The 21,259-nt window shown below is 45.5% G+C and overlaps 1 protein-coding gene and 1 pseudogene across 1 annotated transcript in view; one reads left to right on the top strand and one right to left on the bottom strand.

The window, feature by feature from the left end:
* Positions 1-576: 576 nt before the first annotated feature.
* The window catches only part of AK7 (adenylate kinase 7), a 68,187-nt gene continuing 47,504 nt past the window's right edge, over positions 577-21,259 (bottom strand). The window contains exons 12-18 of the mRNA NM_001104972.3: positions 20,130-20,262; positions 13,025-13,153; positions 12,723-12,791; positions 8,493-8,690; positions 3,708-3,928; positions 1,357-1,515; positions 577-824 (exon numbers count right to left, since the gene is read on the bottom strand). Coding sequence (NP_001098442.3) covers positions 786-824; positions 1,357-1,515; positions 3,708-3,928; positions 8,493-8,690; positions 12,723-12,791; positions 13,025-13,153; positions 20,130-20,262 — 948 coding nt within the window. The 3' untranslated portion in view covers positions 577-785. The remainder of the gene's footprint in view (positions 825-1,356; positions 1,516-3,707; positions 3,929-8,492; positions 8,691-12,722; positions 12,792-13,024; positions 13,154-20,129; positions 20,263-21,259) is intronic.
* Positions 4,213-8,491, top strand: LOC107131626 (small ribosomal subunit protein eS19-like; annotated as a pseudogene).

Raw genomic sequence — 21,259 nt, 5'->3', positions numbered from 1 at the left:
CCTGTTACATGAATTTTTATACCAAGAAGTTTATAATTGTCTCTGCCTCACAGGTTGGGTGCTGATCTTAAACTCAGAAACCACCTTGCAGAAACCAACCCTGTTTGACTTCCTGTGATTCAAAAAGCAAAAACTGTTCTGATATATTTTCATTTCTAACACCATTGGTGCAGGGGCCATAACAAGTCACATAAAATCATTAGCTCACATGTTGGAATAATATGTAGTCTGACTTTCTTCATGCTGTAAATTGAGTTACTTTGAACATTATCATGCAGAATACTCCGATGAAGAGTGAAATAGTAAATCAGCATTTATCCCATGAGCTATACACAGATACACCTTAACAATTTACCTCTCAAATGTGGTTTTAATTAGGCTTCCCAGGCGTCACTAGAGATAAAGAATCTGCGTGCCAATGAAGGAGACACAGGGGACACGGGTTTGGTCTCTGGTTTGGGAAGATCCCCTGGAAGAGGAAATGGCAACCCATTCCAGCATTCTTGCCTGGAGAATCCCATGGACAGAGGAGCCTGGCGGGTCACACAGTCGATAGGGTCACACAGACACGACAAAGCAAGTTAGCATGCAAGGTTTTAATGAAGTAGTGACTCATTACCATAGGGCTTTTTATGATTTTACTTAATAAAATATTTGATTGCAGGAAGAAAGAAAAGAATTTCCCCAAAACTAGAAAAGCATTTTTTTTTAAAGCAGTTTTTCAAATTACTATGTTAAACTCATCTTGAGCTCGGCAAAGCACATGACATGATATCTTCATAGTTTTACTGCGTTTCAGGATTATTCTTGAAAAGATATTCTGCCTATAATTGAAAAAAAAAAAGTGCCAGCAATTTAAAATGTATTATTTTTTAGAATTAATAGTACATTAGTTTGTACTATAAAAGTGAAAATTCATTGTACTTAAAAATGGAAGTTGAACAAGGAAATGACAACCCACTCCAGTATTTTCTGCTGGGAAATCTCATGGACAGAGGAGACTGGAGGACTGCAAGTCCATGGGGTTGCATAAGAGTTGGAAGCAACTAAATAAGAAATAGTCCTCATTATTAACATAGTTTCCATTACTTTAATTCTAGACATTTAATAATAAAACAAACCAACACTTAAAAACATAAAAATGCAAGTATATAAACTTTTTACTTTCAAATGAGTAATAAAAGTCTTATAAACTATGATGAAACTTATTATAAACTATGATGAAGGTATTAAAGGCTATTTCCAAAATAACCAGATACACAATTTTTCTGTCTCAATGGGTTTTTCATTTATATTTGGGTATATTTTATTTTCAAATTGATATTTAAAAAAAAAAAAGACACTTAAATCTCTTACCAGAAAATCAACAGGATCATCAGGTCTGACCTTACAACACTCATTCAGACCCTGCATAAGTGTTGGCATAACATAGGTCATTAAATAGTTTCTCAAGGGAATAGACTGGGCCTCCAATAATTCTCTTTCTTCTCTTTTCACTTCCTCTAGTCGTTTATTCTACAAATAGAACATTGTGGGTAGGGTAAATAGACGGAAAAAGAAGAACAGTTTCATACAACTCACCCCAGAGTCCACTAGAAGTAGCAATGTTCATTACGTTATGATAAAGATGGTGTTTCCAATCGGCAGAGAAAAGATGTAAATGGTGTTTTAACAAGTGCATGGTCACTTAGAAAATAATAAACTGGATACCTATCTCACTTCTTACACTGAAATAATTTCTAGCTGCCCAGATCAAGCAAAGTGAGAGAAAGAAAAGAAGGAAGGAAGGATCATAGAATTGTAGAAGTCTAATAGAAAGTCTAGAAGGTATTGGTCTGGTGGGCTTGTGTTTATGCCTTGCTCAGCATCCGGTCCCTCTCTCTCAGGACTAATAATTCCAGATTTCCTTTGAGAAATCTCCCTTTTCAGCCTAGGGGATTGGGTGGGGCTTAAGCACATCAGTCCAGCCTACTCCTGGACATTAGTTAAACAAAAGACAGCAAAAGACATTACACAGACAAAGATATAAAATATACATTGCTTTAGGCTTCCCTGGGGGCTTAGTGGTAAAGAATCTGCCCACCAATGCAGGAGACACTGGTTTGATCCCTACTTCCAGAAGACCCTTTGGAGGAGGGCAAGGCAACCCACCCCAGTCTTCTTGCCTGAAGAATCCCATGGACAGAGGGGAAATAAGTGCAAAGAGTACAAACCATAAGTGCAAATTCATTTTTGAATGAATGTGGCCATGCTGCACAACATGCGGGATCTTAGTTCCCCCACCAGGGATTGAACCCATGCCCCCTGCAATGGACGCTGGAAGTCTCAACCTCTGGGCTGCCACGGAAGTCCCAAAGGGGGAAATTTAAATGTATAGAAAGGGATATGACACGTTATGCTGAGGGGCAGGTATTGAACTTTAAATATGGTGCCCAGGAAAGATCTTATTAGACAGACTTACTTTGACAAAGACTAAAGGCTTCATTTCGGAGAAGGCAATGGCACCCCACTCCAGTACTCCTGCTTGGAAAATCCCATGGACGGAGGAGCCTGGTGGGCTGCAGTCCATGGGGTTGGTGAGGGTTGGACAGACATGACTGAGCGACTTCCCTTTCACTTTTCACTTTCATGCATTGGAGAAGGAAATGGCAACCCACTCCAGTGTTCTTGCCTGGAGAATCCCAGGGACGGGGGAGCCTGGTGGGCTGCCGTCTATGGGATCACAGAGTTGGACACGACTGAAGTGACTTAGCAGCAGCAGCAGAAAAGGCTTCATTTAGCAAAGACTCAAAAGCAAGGAGGAAGTGAATCACACAGGTGGCAAGTTGTTTAAATGACCTTAGAAGGAGCCAGGTCACAGAGGACCCTGGGGCCCACAATAAGGAGTTTGTACTTTCATCTAATGATGATGAACAGTCTGTGAAGACTTTAAACAGAGAATGGCCGCGGTGGGTCTATATATTAGATGGACCGCCAGGCATCAGCAGGGGGGCAGACTGGAGATGGAGGGGGTGGAGCTGGGGAGACAAAAAGAAGGCACCACGTGAGTCTAGCACCCTGGTCAGCAGAAGTGGAGCCCTGTGGGTGGATCTGCGTGTGGTTTTTGGAGGCAGAATAGATAAGAAGACTCAGTGGTGAGAAGGAGGGTGAAATGAGGCTGACCACCCAAGTTAGATGGGTAAATGGAGGGAAACCAAACGAAATCCCCAGATTGACAATGCCGCCAAATGGTACACTTTTGCAGCAGTACTGTTCATACTACATCAGTGGCTCATTGGCATTTTTTTTAACTTTTTTTTTTTGGCAGTGCTGGGCCTTTGTTTCTGTGTGTGGGCTCCAGGGCCTCGGGCTCAGTGATTGTGGTGGACGGGCTGAGTTGCTCCATGGCACGTGGAATCTTCCGGGACCAGGGGTCAAACTTTGTGTCCCCTGCATTGACAGGCAGATTCTTAACCACTGGCCCACCAGGGAAGTCCTAGCTGTTTTTACTTAGCAAAAGACCAAGGGCATGTTCTTTTAAATGGTACATAGGAAATAAATTTTTAAAAAATGATATATATGAGAAAATAAACAACAACAAACAACAACAAAATCGTTTGGGTTATTTGCACGACATTTCTCTATTAGGATGGGAAGCGCTACAGGCCCGGATGGCTTTGCCAGCGCCGCACCCCGCACCCCCACCCCACACACGGGCACACACTCACCCATTCCTCCCAGCGGGCGATCTTCTCAGCAGTCTCCACGGCCTCCTTGTGCTCTCTCTCTGCCTCCTCCATGGCCTCCCTGGCCAGCCGTTCCTCAGCAGCCTTCCGCTCCTCTTCCGCCTTTTCTTCATCCGTTAAGCCATAATTTCGAGGCTCCCCAACCTCCTTGATGAGCTGTTTGATGGCAAGTCTGTTCTGAGCATCTTCAAGTCTTCCTACATCTTTAATTATTAGGAGAGAGAAAGAGACCCACACAGACTTTTTCATAGTCTGGTCCCTGCTCACAATCTATCCTGAGACCAGACTTAGGAAAATTCTTCATTACTGTAATCCTGTGATGGTGAATTGTGTAAATTACTATATGGGGTTTTCCTTTTTGAGTTTACCAGCACAGTCTAGAATTTCTGGCCTGACTGGCAAATATCAAACTGGTCTCTGAGAGTTACGGGGAGCAAGCCTGGGGCTCGGGTCTCTGAGCTGTGACACCTGCCTCTGATTTGAGTGGATGGATGGGGGTGTGGACCTCCTCAAAGGAGTGAGTTCTCCACCCTGGGAGGCGTTTAAGCAAGACTAGGGCACTTCACTCAGGGGGATTTCCACAAAAGGAAGTCCTGCACCTGGATGTGGGCGGAGAGGGGGCTGAGTGACCTCCAGGTTTCTTTGGTTTTCTGTTTCTGAGAATCAGTGATTCTGGGATACATTTTCAATTCTTTTTTTTTTAATTAACTTTTTCAGTTTGCCTGATTGAATCAGAAAAAGTCCAAACTCCAGAATATGTGACTGATGTTAACAAGAAGACCAGAAGGAGAATGAGAAAAAAGAGGAGGAGGGGGAGAAGGGGATCTGGGTGGGGAAGGGGAGAGTGGGGAAGGCTTGCTGACAACAGGAAGTTCCTCCCTGCACAATTCACTGAATAGTAAATTCTACACCAGTCTCGGGGCTTGCTTGGAAGGTCTCTGCACAGAAGGGTGAGCAGTAGGTGCATTTGAGAGCTAAGCGCCTCCAGCCCTTCCTCGGGAGTAACTGCTCACCAGCCGCCAAGCACAGCCACTGCTGCACTCCCCGCCCCCCGTGTTTGGACTATAGAACCTTGACCTAGGCTAGAAGCTCTGCCAGGTTCCAACATGGGACGAGGGGAAGAACGGAGCCAAGTACATTGGTCGGTGGGTGGAAACAAGCCCATCAAGAAGCAAGACCAAACCAAAACACACACACACACATACACAAACTCACTTCCTGGTTGCCTGAGCTCTGACATTTCAATGCATTTCTCCTTGGCTCCCCTAGTAGAGCATTACACCCCTGATGTACTTGAAAGATAGAACACTGCTGCCTCCAGGAGTACTTCTGCCCTGACCTTGGGAAGGATGAATGGAGGATTAGCTGGGGCGTGCGCACCTGACCCAACCATGACCTCCCATCTGCTCGTCTAAGTATGTACAATTAGGATGGAAAGAGACACATCTAGCTACGGGCTTGGCTCCCAGTGTTAACATGGAAACTTCAGGGCTGTGAGGCAGCCTTCATTTACCACGTGGGCCAGAGAAAGGAGAGAGACCTGGTTCAAAGAGCAAAAGAGAAAAAAGATGCAGAGCGGACATCCCTGGCAATTCAGCGGTTAAGACTCCTCACTTCCAATGCTGGGGGCTCAGGTTCAATCCCTGGTCAGGGAACTAAGATGCTGCATGGTGTGGCCAAAAAAATAAATAACTAAAGGGCAGAAAGAGATGCTGAGAGAGAAGTGGGGTACAGAGGTGCAGCGACAGGACGCAGGTGCCAGCATCCTTCCAGGGCCCCATTCAAGACCCTCCAGAGGCTGGGCGCGTTCCTGACCTTGACGCCCTCCCCTATGCCCATCGCTGGGATACATTACACCCCTTTGCTTTTCCCTTGTCTCTGGTTGTGAGTGTGAAGATGAGGCCAAAAGTGACGGGCACGGAATGAGGCAGAAGACAGTGATCACTCACTCATTCATTCCACCTCATCATTTCTGCCTTGTTTCTCCCTGGGGCTCTCCTCATCATTCCATAAATAGTTTTGGGGGGTTTTACTGAAAAAGATGACAATCACTACTTTTATGAAGTTTGCTCACCACTCCTTCCAAGTTCTCTGGGTAAATCGTGTAAACTACTTCCCGTATTAGTAGGTGTAGAATCCTTAGCTTCTACCTATAGAACTTGGTGTGCAACATACACAGGCCTGTCCAGATGAAGACAAAATCCAATCACTTCTGAGGGTGCAAAACAGAGCAGAATTTGCAGACTGATAAATGTATTCTCATTTCATAATACACATCACTTTCTGCCTTACTGTTGTACTAATAATAAGATTAACTACCAGCTGTTGAACTTCACCAATGTGCCAGACACCTCCTATCTCTAATCCCCACCATTAGTCACAAGCCAGGGATTATTTTCCTATTTCACAGATGAGAATACTGAGGCAGAGCTAGAAACTGGAATCAGCTCTTCTGCTGACAGTTTCTGTCAGCTCTAAGCCTCCCAGTACTCCAGGACTGGGATGTGTCCCAGCTGGTTTGAGGGGATGGAGAGAGGCCTTGGGAGGCCCCAAAGGTCAACCTGGGCACTAAGCTGCCATCAGATTAGCAATTTTTTTCAGCAAACCCGGAGGAAGCAGAGGTGTCAGGATCCAGAAAACCAGAAAGGAAGTTCAGTGGTTCACTGAGCCAAGAGGAGGAGAAACCAGCCACAACAGAAAGGATCTGGAGGTAGCAACGATGAGGCTGCGGTGAGGCTGATGAGACAGCATGCTCACTGCATGCTTGCTGGGTGCTCAGCTCTGAGTTAAGTGTTTACAGGAAACAGGAGGAATGCGATGAAGAGCTATTTGATTTCTGAGTAGCTAAGAGTGAGTTAATGCCTAGACAGCATACCAAAAAGCAGAGACATTACTTTGCCAACAAAGATCTGTCTAGTCAAAGCTATGGTTTTCCCAGTAGTCATGTATGGACTAAGAGTTGGACCATAAAGAAGACTGAGAGCTGAAGAACCGATGCTTCTGAATTGTGGTGTTGGAGAAGACTCTTGAGAGTCCCTTGGATAGCAAGGAGATCAAACCACTCAATCCTGAAGGAAATCAACCCTGAATATTCATTGGAAGGACTGATGGTAAAGCTGAAGTTCCATTTCTTCGGCCACTTGAAGCAAAGAGCTGACTCATTGGAAAGACCTTGATGCTGGGAAAGATTGAAGGCAGGAGGAGAAGGGGGCAGCAGAGGATAAGATGGTTAGATAGCATCACCAACTCAATGAACATGCTGCTGCTGCTACTAAGTCACTTCAGTTGTGTCCAACTCTGTGTGACCCCACAGATGGCAGCCCACCAGGCTCCCCTGTCTCTGGGATTCTCCAGGCAAGAACACTGGAGTGGGTTGCCATTTCCTTCTCCAATGCATGAAAGGAAAAGTGAAAGTGAAGCTGCTTAGTCATTCCGACTCTTAGCGCTCCATGGACTGCAGCCTACCAGGCTCCTCCGTCCATGGGATTTTCCAGGCAGGAGTACTGGAGTGGGTTGCCATTGCCTTCTCCGCAATAAACATGAGTTTGAGCAAACTCCGGGAGATTGTGAAGCCTGGCGTGCTGCAGTCCATGGGGTCACAAGAGTCAGACACAACTTAGTGATGAAACAACAAACAACAGCAACCAGGGGTGAGTTGGCCAGTCTAAAGGCCAGGAGGGGCTTTGTGAAGAACACCAGTGCAATGCTATGGGAACAGAAGGCACCTCCCAAGGATGCTGGGGAAATGGTCCAATGCAGCTGGCAGCAAACCATGTAACTTTAAGTACCCTTAAAAAAATGCCAATTTGGGGACTTCCTGATGTGGCTAAGACTCCTCGCTCCCAATGTAGGGGGGCCTGGGTTTGATCCCTGGTCAGGGAGCTAGATCTCACATGCCACAACGAAGACCCAGCGTAGCCAAATGAATAAATCAAATATTTTTAAAAAATCCCCCGTTCCCCTGGCTAGCAGTGCAGAGGGCGCATCGTGCCTGGAGTTACTGTAAAAGACGTGAAGCCGCAGAAGTGCATCAGAACTCCAGCAGCCTTCCTTAAGAGGTCCGGGAAGCTGAAAGTCCCTGAATGGGTGGACACGGTCAAGCTGGCCAAACATAAAGAGCTTGCTCCCTACAATGAGAAGTGGTTCTACATGAGCAGCTGCCACAGCCCGGCACCTGTACCTCCGGGCTGGCACCGGGGTTGGCTCTGAAACCCAGATCTGTCGGGGGTGGGGGGGGTGGGGGAGCATCAGAGAATGGTGTCATGCCCGGCTACTTCGGCAGAGGCTCCAAGAGTGTGGCCCGCCGGGTCCTCCAAGCCCTGGAGAGACTGAAATTGGTGGAACAGGACCAGGATGGGGGCCACAAACTGACCTCGTGGACATAGAGACCGGAACAGAATCACACACAGGTGGCAGCTGCCAACAAGAAGCTTTACAACAAACAATACCGGGTTAATCAATTGCCTCATTCGTTAAAATAAAAATAAAAGCCAATTTGGTAAAATAAATAATGCCATTTGGCATTCACCTTCGTAATACATCCACGTTTTCGTACAACAGTAACGCTCCCCACCCCCCACCCACTCCACTAAATCCTCAAGTAGACAACTCCCCTGTCTTTTCTTGTGACGTCCTGGGCCCTAGACACACACTTGTACTGTCCTCCGCTCCCCCAGCCCTATGACAGGCATGCCCCAGGCTGGCTGGGGGTGCAGACACTGGGCCGTGGTGCTCCACGTTCACTTTATCCTTGAGTTTATTTTGTACCTATATGGATTGGGTGGATTTCAAGTTCGTCGAAGTAGTTGAGGACAGTCTCGTCTTCGGTGTTGACGTCCCGGTAGTTGCTCAGAGCCCGGAGGAACCGGTCCTGGCTGTAGTGGGTCCCTGTCACGATGCTCTCGGGGAGATTCATCACCCGCTCCTTGAGGAACTCGTCGGACGCATCCAGTGAACACACGAACTCTGGAGAGAAGGAGCTTGTGAGTTCACACAGGGGCCCTGGAGCCGGCAAGCAGGTGCTGGCAGACCCGCCACTGCTCAACCCAGACGTCTGGTTACCAGCTGGGAAATCCTGTTGCCACAGAGGGCCTGGCCAATTGGCCTTCTTGCTGCCTCTGGTGGAGGACAGATACAAATCACCATGTTTCCAGAGACCACCCCCCCAGTGAAGCCCATGCGCACGTGCTCAGTCGCTCAGTCGTGTCCGACTCTTTGTGACCCCATGGACTGTAGCCCACGAGGCTCCTCTGTCCATGGGATTTCCTAGGCAAGAATACTGGAGTTGAAGGAGGAAACAGACAGAGCTGGACTCCATCTTAGGCCAGGCTGAGAACATTAGGCTACACGCATGGTCACCCTCCCACTGCACTCTGAACTTTGTGCCCGGTGTCTATAGAAACGGCATACCAATGGGAAACCAGACCCCCTGGATAAAAGAGCCTCAGGACTTGGACTTGGACTCTCCGTTGCCTAAAAGAATACACTAATTATCTCTGTAACAGAACAAAGTCGTAAATTCCATTATGTTTATCGGGATATGACCACAGTCCTATTGATAAATGTCTACTGTTTATCTAGTCTTGTGACACATGATGGAGAAGGCAATGGCACCCCACTCCAGTCCTCTTGCCTGGAAAATCCCTTGGACGGAGGAGCCTGGAAGGCTGCAGTCCATGGGGTCGCTAACGGTCCGGCACGACTGAGCGACTTCACTTTCACTCTTCACTTTTCATGCATTGGAGAAGGAAATGGCAACCCACTCCAGTGTTCTTGCCTGGAGAATCCCAGGGACGGGGGAGCCTGGTGGGCTGCCGTCTATGGGGTCGCACAGAGTCGGACACGACTTAAGTGACTTAGCAGCAGTAGCAGTGACACGTGAATCATTGGTTAACTTTGATCGTATCTCTTTTTTACCTTGTCCAGACTAGTTTCAAGGAATTTGGGGAGGTGGGTTTGAGCAAGTACATTTAGGGTATATAAGGTTTTCACAAAAACTGGTACGGGTCCTTGGCTAAGAGGAGACTCTGCCTTGGGCCCGCTGGCATAATAAACTGCACTCCACTATCTGCATTGTCCTTCTGAGTGAGTTTGTTTCCTGGAACGCGTGGCTACAACAGAGTGGGTTGCCATTTCCTCCTCCGGGGGATCTCTCCCACCCAGGGAGCGGCTCCCGCACTGGGCACACTCTTCACCTCTAAGTCACCTGGGAGGCCCAATTAATGGGCATCTTGTAAGATCTATTGTTTTTCTTTCCCTTCCTCCGTTTCTTCCTTTCTGCTTTCCTTCCTTCCCTCTTTTCAATAAAAACAGCAAAAATTGGGAATTCCCTTGAAGTCCAGTGGTTAGGACTCCACACTTCTCCTGCCAAGAGACAGGTTCAATCTCTGGTCAAGGAACTAAGATCCTACAAGCCATGTGGCATGGCCAAAAATTAAAAAGGAGAAATTGTCAATCCAAATCTCTAATAACCCTGTGATACATCTGTTGTCAGCTGCCCAGTCAATTGTCACCTTGACACATTTCTAGCACAATATCACCATTTCCCAAAGAGACTCACAGCTATGAGCAAAATGCTCTGATGGCCAATTTGCCAAATTAATATAAACAGGGACTTCCCTGGGACTTTAATTTTTCATAGATCAACCTATTTGCTCACTTCATGCTATGAAACATCTATGTTCAGTATAACACAGTCAGTGCTTATCGAATATTTGACACATGGATCATTATTAATGACAGTGAGCATTTCATCCACCCCTCAGTGCACACTTCACGTATGCAAGCCAACCGCCCCTTTTATGTAACTTACACACCAAGTCAGTATTTATCCTGCCTTTACTCATCCCAGGGCCAGGGCCAGGGCCAGGACCAGGCAGCTAGAGACCAAAGCCCACTGCAACTACTCATACTAGTCAATCCCCTGCCTTTCCCACAGTAATCTCAAGAGAGGCTGAGTCCTAGACTTTCCCCTGCCTCCTGACCAACCCTGGTGCTTCTCCCAGTGGCCCTGGATGGTTCCCACACTCCCTTCTCTGGGGAAATATGAGGAATAAATTCTTCTTTCAATGGCATTAGCCTCTCATGTCTCTGTCATTTCCATTAATTAAAATCTCACAGTTCAAATGAGACAATGATCTGATTTTTTTCAGGAAGAGAGAAACTAATGACAATTTCTTTTTAAAAAGGGGGGAGGGGGGCTAATTGAAAAGAACAGACTAGGCATTCCAAAGAGATTTCATCATGGACGTGTTTGGACCATACCCGGCAGAGAGCAGCCCCGTGGATCAGGACTAAGAACTGCATATCTTTTTACCTCTTGTGTTTCCATTTTCTTATCTTAGGGAGGGGTTTCATTCGCTCTGGTTTTTGGAGGCAGTGGCATGAGAAGATATGAATCTGAATTCAAGCCCTCACATTTACCAGCGAAGAGGGCTTGGATCAGTCTCTGGACTTCAGGCTCGGGATCTGGTAAACAAGGGAGTAATTCCTGCCTCCCAAGCTCATGGAGAAGCTCAATAAGCTCCCCTCGCGTGTCCTGCCTGTTACGTGGCAGATGGTGGGTTGAGCTGAATTTTATCCAGCTGCCTCAGGGAGAACAGGAGGACTTACCATGGGGTTTAGAATGAATGCCTATCGCCCAGAAGTGCTAAAGTCTCATAAACTGGACAGATGGGCTTATTTAGACCAGTCGACTTTACTTTTTAACCTTTCTGGAGGCAAGTACAGAAATTAATGGGAAACCTAAGAGAACCCATTCCTCTGGCATTTTGTGATCCTGCCTCAGGCAAACAGTATATATCCATCCTTGAGGATGACTGCTCCCTGATGTCTCTGCTTCCAGAAGCTTCATCACAAGCTGTGCCTGGGCCAGGAGGAGGAAAGGATTACAGCTGTGAATTGTCTCTCTCGGGGACTTTGACACAGTGAGCAGCCTCTTCCAAGCTACATCCCTGGGCTAAGAAAATAGCTATTCTTGTATTTATCATATGACCGGAACTTGGTTAAACCTCATGCAAACTGACTTAAAAAAAAAAAAGAAGAAGAAGAAAAAAACTTTTAAAGTTGATGGCTGAGTCACAAGAAATGCCTGCTAGGTACTCAGCAAATCCTTTTTCATGGAACACATTGTTGATACTTCTCTTTCAAGGGTATGTTGTGAGAGCTCTGGGTAAATACCTAAAAGGATAAACTTGTGGTGGTTAGGGACCCGAGCAGCTTCTTCCTGCCCAGTCTCGATTCTGGATTCTGGATGTCTTCCAGAAAAGACAATGGCATGGCCAGGACCTAAAGCAGAGCAGGAAGGAAGGGCAGTGACCCAGTCCCTGGCGGTCTCACCAACTGACAACTCTCCCCAGGACACTGTAGAGCACAGGGAATAGAGGCAATATTTTGTAATAACTACAAATGGAGCACAATTTTAAAACATTGTTAAATCAAAAAAAAAAAAAGGAAAAAATTTTTTAGAAAGTGAATCAGAACTTCCCTGATGGTCTGGTGGTTAAGACTTCACCTTCCACTGCAGGGGGTGAGGGTTTGATCCCTAAGATCCCATATGCCTCATGGCTGAAAAACCAAAACGCAAAACAGAAGCAATGTTGTAACACAGTCAATAAAGACTTTTAAAAAAATTGTGAATCACTATGCTGTATTATGCTATATACCTGAAATTTATATAATGTTGTAAATCAACTATATCTCAAGTTTTAAAAAAGTACAGAAAAACAAAAAAGAAAGGAAGTCAGGGCACCAACAGATTGGCTAACTTTTCTGCTCTGTCACAGAAGGGAACAGCAGATATGAATGTTCTCATAGGGACTCTATCCATTACCCCCAGTGCATTCTTTAGGTTGGAATTTGATATTAAGGATATTGCTTTACTTTTTTCCTGATACAAACAAACCTACTTTATCAACATAAAAAATGTTGTTGTGGTACAAAAGAGATATCAAATGACGTTCCTTTAAATATGACCTTGGAGAAGTAGCTTAAACTTACCAGGCATGATTAGTTTATCATAGGGAAACATTTTGCCTCTGCCTTCTTCTTCCTCCTCCTCATCCTCTTCTAGTAAAACAAAATATACATCATTGAATTCATTACATATTATTATGAAGGACAGCTCAAAAATGTAAATGTTTTAACTGAGTCACTCATGAAAACTAGCTGTAACAAGGAAAGCTTGTATTTTAGATATAGTCCCTCTGATTTTTTTAATTGTGACCGTTATTACTCTGAACAATAAAGTTGCAACTTATCTGAATGTAAACATTCAAAACAAAAGGAACACCCACACTTACGGCTGAACAGGTCTTTGGCCTGATCATAGGTCTTTGGGAATCCATCCAAAATGTAACCTTGATTCCTGCAAGGCATGGATTTTAGCTTTTCTTTCATAAATCTAATAATATATTGATCTTCCAGGCGACCTGATAAAAAGAAAAAAAAATTACCATGCAGTCATATTCTACATATACAGGTTACATTCTAAAGTGACCTCAAAAATTCTTGTGTCGTCAAAATTACTACGCAAAAACTCTTATCTTTGCATTACAGTGAAAAATATGTGGTTCTGTATTTCAACCATGACACATGAATTCTAACGCCCTGTAAAGTACGAGAAACTAAGGAACTCGTCTGCAAGAAAGAGTGGAGGCAAATGCTGATGTCTGCACTTTCAGATTTGTTTTTTTAACCATGGTCACAACTTTTGGATGAAGTTGAAAGAGCAGTTAAGTGGAGAAATCCAGAGTGTTCTCCCTGACTGGCAGGGTTTACTCAATTCTATTTTGATATTATACTTCTATGCTTCGATACATAATAAAAAATGCTTCCATTGTGAGAATTCAGTGGGATGGTATTCATGCATCCTGCTGCCACATGATTTATTAATAGCACACGCCCAATAAATATTTGCTGCTTTTGAATAAAAATCAAGCTTGATCCTGACCCTTAAAGGCACCAGCCCTCTGCTCCCTGTCTCTTCCAGTCGGCATTTCAGACCTTGACCCCACTGGACAGTTTTCTCTCCAGCCTTGAATGTGGGATTCCTGCAGTTGCTTGGGGAGGCAAAGGAGGGAGGAGTTTGTCCAAAAACTGTCACAGTGTTTCCAAGACAGTATGATGTAACTTCTCTAAAATATTCATCTATCCTTCCATTGTTAACTGTTGAACAGCTATCACTTCTAAAAAACAGCCCTGCCTTTATATGGCTTAATATATACATTATGGTAATGCAAGTTTTGGAGAAGGAAATGGCAACCCACTCCAGTGTTCTTGCCTGGAGAATCCCAGGGATGGAGGAGCTTGATGGGCTAGAGCCCATGGGGTCCCAAGAGTCAGACAGGACTGAGCAACTAAACAACAATGCAAGTTTGGGGAGTTTAGAAACTGATCTCTGAAACTCTTCCTGGTGCTGCTGCTGCTAAGTCGCTTCAGTCATGTCTGACTCTGTGCGACCCCATAGATGACAGCCCACCAGGCTCCCCCATCCCTGGGATTCTCCGGGCAAGAACACTGGAGTGGGTTGCCATTTCCTTCTCCAATGCATGAAGGTGAAAAGTGAAAGGGAAGTCACTCAGTTGTGTCCAACTCTTAGCGGACCCCATGGACTGCAGCCCACCTGGCTCCTCTGTCCGTGGGAGTTTCCAGGCAAGAGTACTGGAGTGGGTTGCCATTGCCTTCTCCAGAAACTCTTCCTAGGGCAGCACTATACTTTCAGCTTATCAGTGGATGTATAATATAAAATAATTTGAAGCCTTTTTTATTATTCAACGACAACGAGATGATCTAATGAAAACAGCTCTCCTTTCTTCCACCTTTCATTGTCACACAAATCATTAGGTGGTAATTGATTCAGAAAATAATCACGTCTTTCAGAAACTTAAATATTATGGCAGAGACAAAAAGATAAAGATGTTATTTAACATAATGAAATTCCTCAAAGTGATTTGACATTCCTTTTCAGTAAGGTTCACAGTGCTGTCAAGAAATAAAGCCACATTTTAAAAATGTCAAGGATCCACTGATATCCAAAGATGAGTTTTATTTAAACAGTATTTCCAATTCTCAAAAGCTTCCCTGATAAGGAAAGGCACATACTCAGAAATCTAGCTTCAGCCTCCTCTGTGGCATCCCTTGGTTTATTTCAGGCAATGAGCTTGGCCATTTGTTCTGTTTGTTTCAGAACTAAGAGTTCAATATGCCAGAAGGGGGCTTGAGCAGCAGTTTATTTTATCTTTATTTTCTGCACTGGGTCTTCGTTGCTGCACGTGGGCTTTCTCTAGTTGCGGCGAATGGGGACTGCTCTTCGCCGTGGTGCACGGGCTTCTCACTGCGGTGGCTTTTCGTGTTGCGGAGCACGCCGTCCAGGCATGTGGGCCTCAGTAGCTGTGGCACACGGGCTCAGTAGTTGTGGTGCTCAGGCTTAGTTGCCCCAAGGCATGTGGCATTTTCCTGGACCGGGGATCGAACCTGCGCACTCTGCACTGGCAGGCGGATTCTTACCCACTGTGCCACCGGGGAAGCCCTGAGCAGCAGTTTATGATAACCATGGAATGTGAGTACACAAAGGGCCAAGTCCAGGTGCCTTTCTCTAGAGAACTGTGACCTCCTGGAGATACAGCCATGACCTTGGCTGGCCCGGGGCATTTTGGAAGGTGACAGTTACTTCTGCTTTAAAATAAATGAGCACAGCCCTGCTGGACAGGCCTTAAAACACCACACAGCTTCATTGTTTTCTTTTTTTGTTAAATTTTAAGTCTGCCTTTCAAATAACAGTAATATTTAAATGCTAATATTAACCCATAATTATAACTGCTAAAGACAGTTTAAACATAGATAGCAGGGAGACTTCCCTGGTGGTCCCGTGGTTAAGAGAGACTGCAATTCCATTGCAGGAGTCGCCAGTTAGTTCCCTAGTTGGGGAACTAAAATCCTGCATGCCAAGCAGTGCAGCCAAAATACAGGAAAAAGAAAAAAAAAGGTTCAACAAGGTCTTTAAAATAATCCATGCATAACAGGGTTCAATTCCTGGGTCGGGAAGATCCCCTGGAGGAGGGCATGGCCACCCACTAAAGTATTCTTGCCTGGAGGAAGCTATGGACAGAGGAGCCTAGTGGGTCACAAAGATTTGGACACGACTGAAGTGTCTTAGCATGCATGCACAGTAGAGACACTACAACGTTGATACATTTACATATTTTTCTCACCCTGTCCCCAACTTTTTAATTTCAAACCCACAGAAAAGTTAAAAGGCCAGTCTGCCGATCACCTGGAATCCCACCAACCAGATTCAACAAATCCACAATGCAAAAAGGATCTAGAACTAGTTAGTGAATTCTGTGGTTTAAACAAGTCCTTATTTTGGCTGCATAGTCAGGGATCAACGGGAGTGGAATCACGAATCGATAAGAATTCGGAGGTGCCTCCCTGCAGGACTGTGAGTTCTGTCTTGCTGGAGTTCTTAGACTCAAATGATGACACACTGGGTCAGGTGAGGACTTCTGCCTCTTCATGCTATGAAATTTCCAGAGGTTTGCACCATGGGTTCACAGGTCTTCTTTTGTTTAAACGTAACCTGGGTCTGTGTTCTAGTTTCAGGTAAATGTGAATAGGAAGGAGTTTTGAACAAGCTTGAAGAAAAAAGCACTTTCCTGGGGTTACGGGGGACTGACTGGACTATTGCCATCTTGTCAGAAGTGAGCGGGTGGGTGGGCTGTGACAGCGGGGAGGGTGGGCCTGTGACAGCGGGGAGGGTTGCCTCCCTCCCTGTGCATGCTAAGTCGCTTCAGTCCGACTCTTTGCAACCCTTTGCACTGGAGCCCATCAGGCTCCACTGTCCATGAGATTCTCCAGGCAAGAATACTGGAGTAGGTTGCCACTCCCTTCTCCAGGGGATCTTCCCGACCCAAGGATCGAACCCGTGTCTCTTATGTCTCTGGCACTGGCAGGCGGGTTCTTTACCACTAGCACCAACTGGAGACCCTGGCTACTAATCCAGTTGGCCTCTCCTGCATGCTGGGATAGATTGAAGGCAAAAGGAGAAGGGGGTGGCAGAGGATGAGACGGCTTGATAGCATCACTGACTCAGTGAGTGATAAATGTGAGCAAACGCTGGGAGATAGCAGAGGACAGAGGAGCCTGGTGTGCTGCAGTCCATAGGGTTGCAAAGAGTCAGACGTGACTTAGCGACTGAATGGCAACAACAGCATCAGTGGGAAGTACAGAATCTCCTGCCAAGGACAGGCCCTTCTTGAACTTTGGTGACGCAATGACTGCTCTCAACCATAATTCTTGTTCTGTGTGGTCACCCCCACCGGGACATGAAAAGAGTCCAGTCAGTACTTCATGTCACCCTGTTTACACAAAGTTATTGGATAAGACTTTCGGGTCTTTGCAAAGACCAACTATATGATTCTGTCAATAAACATTGTCCCGTGTCTGTCTGGTTCTGGCCTTAGACCCCAGGCTTACAGCGTATGTACACATGACCACGATCACCTGTGGATTCCTACAAACCCCAGGCCCCACCCTTCCAAGTGGCCTTGCCAGACTTCCTCCACAGGTGTCCTCACAATGGAATGTCTTGTTTTGCTTTCTTCCTCTCCCCTGAATGGTAAGAGCCGGGACACTGCAAGACTCTGAAACCAAGATAGGGATTCCCCACTGTCACAGGCGAGGCAAAGGTGAAAGTGAAAGTCGCTCATTTGTGTCCGACTCTTTGCGACCCCATGGACTATTCAGTCCATGGAATTCTCCAGGCCAGAATACTGGCGTGGGTGGCCATTCCCTTCTCCAGGGAATCTTCCCAACCCAGAGATCGAACCCAGGTGTCCCACTTGCAGGCGGATTCTATACCAGCTGAGCCACAAGGGAAGTCCAAGAATACTGGAGTGGGTAGCCTATCCTTTCTTCAGGTGATCTTCCCGACCCAGGAATCGAACCAGGGTCTCGTGCATTGCAGGCGGATTCTTAACCAACTGGGCTACAAAGGAAACAGGCGAGGCAAGGGCAGTGTCATATCTTAAAGTGTTGACCTGTGTTTTCTGCCCTTCACCTCTGGGATTTTAAATTCCATTTCCTCCACACCCAGCCCAGCCAGAGCAAAAATTCAGACTCAGATAACCAGCTGGTATAAGTGAATGCTCAGTGTTGTTCAGTTGCTAAGTTGTCTCCAACTCTTTGGGACCCCGTGAACGGTGGCACACCAGTCCTTCACTGTCTCCCAGAGTTTGCTTAAACCCGTGTCCATCGAGTCGGTGATGCCATCCAACCATCTCATCCTCTGTCGTCCCCTTCTCCTCCTGCCCTGAATCTTTCCCAGCATCAGGGTCTTTTCCAAGAGGTTGGCTCTTTGCATCAGGTGGCCAAAGCGCTGGAGCTTCAGCACCAGTCTTTCCAATGAGTGTTTAGGGTTATTTCCTTTATCTCTGGGAAATCTCTCTGGGATTCTGACTTTCATTTCCTCCCCATCTGGCCTGAAAGTGAAAGTGAAGTCGCTCAGTCGTGTCCGACTCTTTGCGACCCGGTGGACTGTAGCCCACCAGGCTTCTCCGTCCATGGGATTTTCCAGGCAAGAATACTGGAGTGGGTTGCCATTTCCTTCTCCAGGGGATCTTCCCGACCCAGGGATCAAACCCAGGTCTCCCACATTGCAGGCAGACGCTTTAACCTCTGAGCCACCTAGGTGTGGCCCCACCTGGCCTACATCAAAGCAAAAACCCAGACTCAGAAAGCTAGCTGGTTTAAGTGAACCCTCAGTGTATGCAGAAAAAAGCATATTCTCCGCCCTATAGACTGGACTGGAGTGGCCTGGGGGCAGGCCAGGAGGAAGTGGAGGGTTAAAACAGAGTTGGGAGGAGGGTGAGGAGTCCCGAAGATAAATAGCTAGTAAGAAGAGCATCTGGAGGGACAGTACGGGGAGTGTCAGAAGACCAGAGACAGACGGCAGCCCAGAGCTGTGCCCCAGGGGAAGGCGGTGGGCGGTCCTCAAGGGGAGAGCCCTTTTGCACCTTTGTCCTCCTTCCTGCAACACAGGAGACGCAGGTTCGATCCCTGGGTCAGGAAGATCCCCTGGAGAAGGGAAAGGCTACCCACTCCAGTACTCTGGCCTGTAGAGTTCAGTCCATGGCGTCGCAGAGTCAGACATGACTGAGAGACTTTCACTTTCACAGCCAATGCTAGTATTACCCGTTTGATGGAGGATCTCAATTATGTAAAGATGAAATGGTTTCTATTTTTCTAACTGCTGCTGATGCTTTCCTGCCTGGGTGGCAAGCTTCCTTAAAGACATCTCATTTCAAAACCTCATTTATGATTATTTGGCTGGAATGACCTTCTTAAAGTATGAACAAACAGAGACGCCATTTACTTATTATCTAAAAGCTGCAGTGGGACCAGCCTGAAATACCATTCCAGGGCAAGGGAAGAATGAGTACAGAGTTTACGTTTAAAGGGACACTTAACTGCAATGCATGTGTTCAACAAACTGGTTAAAATTATCATGTGAGTGAGATAATTTTTCTGTTTATTTGTATTTCTTCCTGAATGAGTGAATCATTGGCCCAAGTTTTTCATCCATGTTTTCCTATTCAGGACTTAATGATTTTCTTATTATTTTATTAACTATTAACTTTTCGTCATATTTGGTGGTAAATATTTTTTCCTGATATGTCCTTTGCTGTTTAATTACAGTTTTTGATGCTTTACAAATACTTATGACTACTTTGGCCACCTCATGGGAAGAGTTGACTCATTGGAAAAGACTCTGATGCTGGGAGGGATTGGGGGCAGGAGGAGAAGGGGACGACAGAGGATGAAATGGCTGGATGGCATCACTGACTCGATGGACGTGGGTCTGGGTGAACTCTGGGAGTTGGTGATGGACAGGGAGGCCTGGCGTGCTGCGATTCATGGGGTCGCAAAGAGTCGGACATGACTGAGCGACTGAACTGAACTGAACTGACTGATGACTACACACAATTTTTTAAAACTTAGGTAGTTCTTTCCCATCAAGTTTTTTTTATCTTAAATCAACTCTGAATATTCATTGGAGGGACTGATGCTGAAGCCGAAGCTCCAATACTTTGGCCACCTGATGCAAAGAGTTGATTCACTGGAAAATCCTGATGCTGGAAAAGATTGAAGGCAGGAGAAGCGGGCAACAGAGGATGAGATGTGATAGCATCACCAACTCAATGGACATGAATGTGAAAAAACTCCAGCAGATAGTAGAGGACAGAGGAGCCAAAAGTGCTGCAGTCCACGAGGCTGAAGAGTCAGACACAACTTAGCAACTGAACAACAACACAAGGTTGTTTTTATAACAAGGGCAAAACCCAACTGTCACAAGACTATCACTGTCACAAGAATATGACTGTTACAAGAATATCACAGAATGGTTACCTGCGTTCTGGTCCATGCTTTCCTTGATGCCTTCCAAGAGCTCCTGAGCATCCTCCACATTATCCTCCTCTTCCTCCTCTTCACCTTCTTCTTCTCCTCCTTCTGTTACATCCTTAGGTGTAATGATTGCCTCCTATATATCACAAAGATATTCAAATAGCGTGATGTCCTGCATTGATTGGCTACTCTTAAACCTTGTGGCAAATGATCCTGGAAAAGGCTGGTACCCAAACAGGGGAGGTACTCAAGGACAGGCATGCAAAAGTGGTCAAGATGCTTGTATCTATGGGACAGATGAGCATCTTGTGGGTTTCTTACTCTCTTTTAGATGAGTAATCTATTTCTGTGCTAATGCCAGAACCACTTAAGAATCAACACTCTCTCTACCCACGGACACCACCTAGTAAGCATCGTTGAGTCAGACATGACTTAGTGACTAAACAAGAACATATATCCAAAAACCATAAAAACATTAATTTGAAAAGATGCATGCACCTCAATCACAGCAGCATTATTTATGATTGCCAAGATAGGGAAGCAACCTAAGGTCTATCAACAGATATGTATTTATATCACATGATGGAATACTACCCAGCCATGAAAAATAATGAAAATTTGCCTCTTGCAATAAATGGATGGACTTGGAGGGCATTATGCTAAGTGAAATAAGTCAGACAGAGAAGAACGAATACTGTATGATATCACTTATATGTGGAATCTAAAAAATACAGCAAACTAATGAATATAACAAAAAAGAAACAGACTCAGAGATACAGAGGACAAACTAGTGGTTACCAATGTGGAGAGGGAAGTGCGGAGGGGCTACGTAAGGGCAGAAAGGTAAGAGGCACAAACTATTATTTCTAAAAGAAGATACAAGGGTATACTGTACAACACTGGGAGTATAGCCAATGCTTTATAATAACTGTAAATGGAATATAATCTTTAAAAATTGTAAATCACTTTGTACATGTGTAAGTTATACAATATTATAAATCAACTATACTATACAATTTTTAAATTGTACAACTATACAGTTTTAAAAAGAATAACAAAACCGCCAGTCAACAGAGAGAATACAAGATATATTTTGAGCAACAACTAGAGACAGACAAAAGTTTAAAGTCCAC

The sequence above is a fragment of the Bos taurus genome, chromosome 21, assembly GCF_002263795.3.
Source record: "Bos taurus isolate L1 Dominette 01449 registration number 42190680 breed Hereford chromosome 21, ARS-UCD2.0, whole genome shotgun sequence".
NCBI lineage: Eukaryota > Metazoa > Chordata > Mammalia > Artiodactyla > Bovidae > Bos > Bos taurus.
Note: the sequence above shows the minus strand (reverse complement) of the source record. Positions and strands in the feature narration are given on the sequence as shown.